This window comes from Lucilia cuprina, chromosome 6 (genome assembly GCF_022045245.1).
Source record: "Lucilia cuprina isolate Lc7/37 chromosome 6, ASM2204524v1, whole genome shotgun sequence".
Lineage (NCBI taxonomy): Eukaryota > Metazoa > Arthropoda > Insecta > Diptera > Calliphoridae > Lucilia > Lucilia cuprina.
In genome coordinates, this window is record NC_060954.1 from 27,819,701 (window position 1) to 27,824,289 (window position 4,589).

The 4,589-nt window shown below is 37.9% G+C and overlaps 1 protein-coding gene across 1 annotated transcript in view; it reads right to left on the reverse strand.

Annotated features, from left to right (window-relative positions):
* Positions 1-4,417, reverse strand: part of LOC124420599 — an 18,507-nt gene extending 14,090 nt beyond the window's left edge. Inside the window, exons 1-2 of the mRNA XM_046954059.1 lie at positions 4,045-4,417; positions 1,850-3,988 (exon numbers count right to left, since the gene is read on the reverse strand). Of these exons, the coding sequence (XP_046810015.1) occupies positions 1,850-3,988; positions 4,045-4,417 (2,512 nt within the window). The remainder of the gene's footprint in view (positions 1-1,849; positions 3,989-4,044) is intronic.
* Between the last annotated feature and the right edge of the window lie 172 nt (positions 4,418-4,589).

Sequence of the window (4,589 nt, forward strand, 5' to 3'; positions counted from 1 at the left end):
ACAGCTCGAGAGCGAATAACCCTTTTATTTGTAGGGTGTAAGAGAGTGTGGTGGAGGCGGTCGCATTTCTTACAGTTGTTCATGGATGTACACGACCTTATACTGTGGCTTCTGGCAAGACAATTCTTGCAATAACGATGCCTGTCAACCATTTCTGTCCTCCTTTTCACCGACATGTTTAAAAACTTCCTGCAAAATCGAAGTGCATGAAACTTGTTACATAGGGTGCGCTTATACACATCCGATATCCGACGATGCACACGGACTTGATGGTTACTACGGCTTTGACTTGGTCGAGTTGGTTGTAGTCTGCGGCTGTACCTAGTGCTGAAAAAAAATACAATTAGAATTTTCACAACTATATGGCAGGGATTAGGGTTGTTTATGTGTTATGTGATGTGTTATGTGTTAGATGTGTTATGTGTTTGATGTGTTATGTGTTAGATGTGTTATGTATTAAACTTCCGAGAAGAACGATATTATATGTAGGTTTCGATAATATCAAGAGAATTTTCCTTATTCATAAAAGGGAGATAGCATAACTTAACTATGGGTCTATTTATAATTCCTGAAGCTGTGCGAATATCTGCTACACGCACATTCTTATCAAAACCTGGGTATGTTTTATGAATTCTACCTAAACGCCACTCGTGTGGTGGTTGTAAGTCATCCATTATCACTACAAGATCACCAACTTGCATATTTGGGAGAGAGTTTTTCCATTTATATCGTTTATGTAAGGATTTGAGGTAGTCTTCTTTCCATCGGATAGAGAACTGATGGTGAATAACCTTTAGTTTTTCCCATCTATTGATAAGAGTCATATTATGGTAATCTTGTTCGGGTAACGCCATTAATGGAGCTCCTCTTAAAAAATGACCCGGGGTCAATGCTGTCAAATCAGCAGGGTCTTAGGATAATGCAGATATCGGACGAGAGTTTAAAACACCCTCAATTCGAGTTAAAATAGTGGCAAATTCTTCATAAGTAAATTTCTGAGCACCTCAGATTCTTTTAAGATGAAATTTAAAACTTTTTACAGCGGCTTCCCATAAGCCGCCCATATGAGGAGCATGAGGTGGGATAAATCTCCATTCAAACCCTTGTGTGATGTATTTTTGAGCTATGTCATGGGCTACGTTTTTTACGAAATTATTAAATTCACGTTCAAGTGCTCTACTGGCACCTAAGAAATTTTTACCATTATCAGTGACTACCCTTTGGGGGAGCCCCCGCCTCCCAACGAATCGGGCGAAAGCGGCTTGGAAAGCTGCAGATGACAAATCTGAGCATGGCTCTAAGTGAATGGCTTTTGTGCTGAAACATACAAACACACTAACATAGCCTTTAACAGTGGTAGATTTTCGTAAGGGTGACGTTTTGATTTCAAAGGGACCGGCAAAGTCGATACCAGTGATTTGAAAAGGGAGAGATAAAGTGCATCTTTCTGCGGGTAACGGGGCCATGATCTGATAACAAGACCGCTGTTTATAAATGATGCATGTTTTCCAGATGCATGAGTTTCCAGGTAATATAATAGGATATCGCTCGTCATAGGAAAGCGATGAGTGAGATAATCTCCCATTTACTCGAAGTACTGAGTTTGAGTCGATAAACGGATTTAGAGTTTTCAATGAACTTTTATTTGGTATACTTTGAGTGTAAAGAAGACACTGATATTCTTCGAAATAGAAAGATTTTTGAGCTAGACTCAGGAGTCTAAATTTTACGGTTTTCATCTCACATTGGGTTAACTCATCTTGGGTAGTATTATAAACACTTGGCCTGATTTTTCTTATACTTTTATTAAAGAATCGAAACACATAGCATAGAACACGCAACGCTTTACTGTAAGATGAGAATCTATTGAGAATATCTTCTTCTTGAACTGCTGTTAGTAAAGTCTGAATTTGAGAAGATTTTTCAGCAGTTTTCAAGGGATTTCGAGTTGGCCACTCAGAAACGGGTTGATGTAACCATGATGGTCCGTGCCACCACTGGGTATGATTCACAAGTTCGTGAGATTTACAACCGCGTGTTCCGAGGTCTGCCGGATTGTGATGAGTGGGTACAAGTCGCCAATTTGCCTTCGGAACAAGACGATGAATTTGAGCAATTCGATTTGCCACATAAGTTTCCCATGATGAAGGAGTTTTAGAGAGCCAACTAAGAACTATTGAAGAATCTGTCCACAAGAAAACCTCTGTGTCCGAGAAATTTAGATAAGTTTGAACATATTTGACTAAGTTTGCTAATAATACTGCGCCATTGAGTTCTAAACGTGGGAGGCAAACAGTTTGAATAGGGGCTACTTTACTTTTCGCTAGTAACAGATTTGAACGATTGTTGTGTGTTTTGGTTTGACATCTGATATATACTGTAGCGCAGTAGGCTACCTTAGAAGCATCACAGAAGCCATGAATTTGAACTGTGTCTGAAGGCATATATTGAAGCCAGCGGGGAATGGATATTGATTCTATTTTAGCGAGATCGGAAACGAGTTCATTCCATTTTTTGAGAGATTCTTCGGAAATGTCATCATCCCATTCTAAACCTTCTAACCATAACTGCTGCATGAGTATTTTTGCTTTAATAATAATAGGTGAAAGCCATCCAGCGGGATCAAATAATTTCGCAACTGACGAAAGGATTTGACGTTTAGTTATCTTTTTTGGTTGTTCAATTTGGGAAAAACTATAAGTGAATGTATCTAAGATTGCATTCCACTTTATACCAAGAGTTTTGGTAGAACTCGATTCTTGAAAGCGCAGAAAATCTACATCGTACAGATCTTCCTTCGGAATGTCAGAAAGCAACTTAGGATCGTTAGCGGTAATCTTTTTAAGTGGTAATCCAGCGGATTTAAGGACATTTATGATTTCTTTTTGAGCCGATATTGTTTCTTCCACTGAATAACCACCAGAAAGAATATCATCGACATATGCTTCTGTTCTTAGAACTGATGCTGCTTTTGGGAACTTGGGTTCGGAATCTGAAGCGAGCTGAAGAAGCGTACGTATTGCAAGGTATGGTGCACAATTTACACCGAACGTTACGGTTTTGAGTTGGTAGTCTTTCACTGGGCTTTCGGGTTTATTTTGGAATAGAATTCTTTGAAAGGGCCTGTCGTCAGGATGTACTAAGATTTGGCGATACATCTTTTGTATATCGCCACTGAAAACGTATTTATATTTTCTCCAATTGAGAATAATAGTTATTAAATCATTCTGAAGAGTGGGTCCGGTATAGAGAACGTCATTAAGGGAATACTGAGACTTCGTTTTTCTCGAGGCATTAAAAACAACTCTAACTTTTGTGGTTTTGTGTTCGGGTCTCACCACAGCGTGGTGAGGTAAGTAATATAAGCCGTATTTACCCTGAGATATTACTTCGTAGGAAGATGTTTCTTCCATGTGATTAAGAGCTAAATATTCGTTTAGAACAGCATTGTACTGACACTGAAGTTGAGGGTCTTTAGACAGAGTTTTTTCCATTCTCGAATACTGAGCTAGGGCTACAAATCGAGATGATCCAAGAAATATTTTTTCTGGAAACTCTTTTTTGAATGGTAGTCTTACCATATATCTACCAGACTCATCACGTGTTGTTGTTTGAGCATATAGATTTTCACAAATTTCGTCTTCGGGTAATTGTGGTCGACTTGAGGGTATTTCCTCTTCTTCCCAAAACTTTTTCAAGAGAGCATTGAGGTCGGAAGTTTTTGAAATGACAACTGAGGTCGTAAATGATTGAATTGTTTGGGTTTTTATGGGACCACTAAGTACCCAACCAAAAATTGTGTTGTAAGCAGACGTCAATCCGCAGATATTCTTTTTGATACCATCAATATTTATGAAATGCTCATAATCGTTTCCTAAAATTATGTCTATTTGAGAAGATTTATTAAATGTTGGGTCAGCAAGATCTAATTCTTCAAATTCCTTCGAATGAGGAATTTCAAAGGAGCAAGTTGGAAGTAGTTTAGTCACTTTGGGCAATACTATAGCTTTAATAGGAATTCTAGTATTAGTTCTTCTAGCCTACAGTATTCTTTACTAGCCGATTGTATTTGTCCACCTATATCAACTATTTCAAAATGTGATTTTTGATACGGGAGCTGAAGGCGACTTCTGACCTTTTCCGCTATAAATGTTCTCTGAGAACCAGGGTCAATAAGTGCTCTAACAGTAAAACGTTCACCTCTGAATTCTATTTGCACTAATGCGGTACGCAATAAAATATTCTCATTATTTGTAGAGCAATTGACATGAACTTGGTTTGGGGAAATATCAACTGAAGCTTCATTTTCAACAATTTGAGTTACGTTAGAAGAAGATGATTGAGGGACATTAGTCAAAACATTTACTTTTTGAGAGTTTTCTGTATTATGGTTGGAATTTTGAGGTCTTTTAGGCATATGTAGCAACGTGTTATGTGGTTTTTTGCAATGAAAGCAGGTATTCTTACTCTTACAATTTGCCTTAAAGTGTGAAAATGCTAAGCAATTATTGCAGATTCTATTTTTGTACACAAAATCAATTCTTTGCTGTACTGTAAATGCTCTGAATTTTGGACATGTTCTGAGAGTA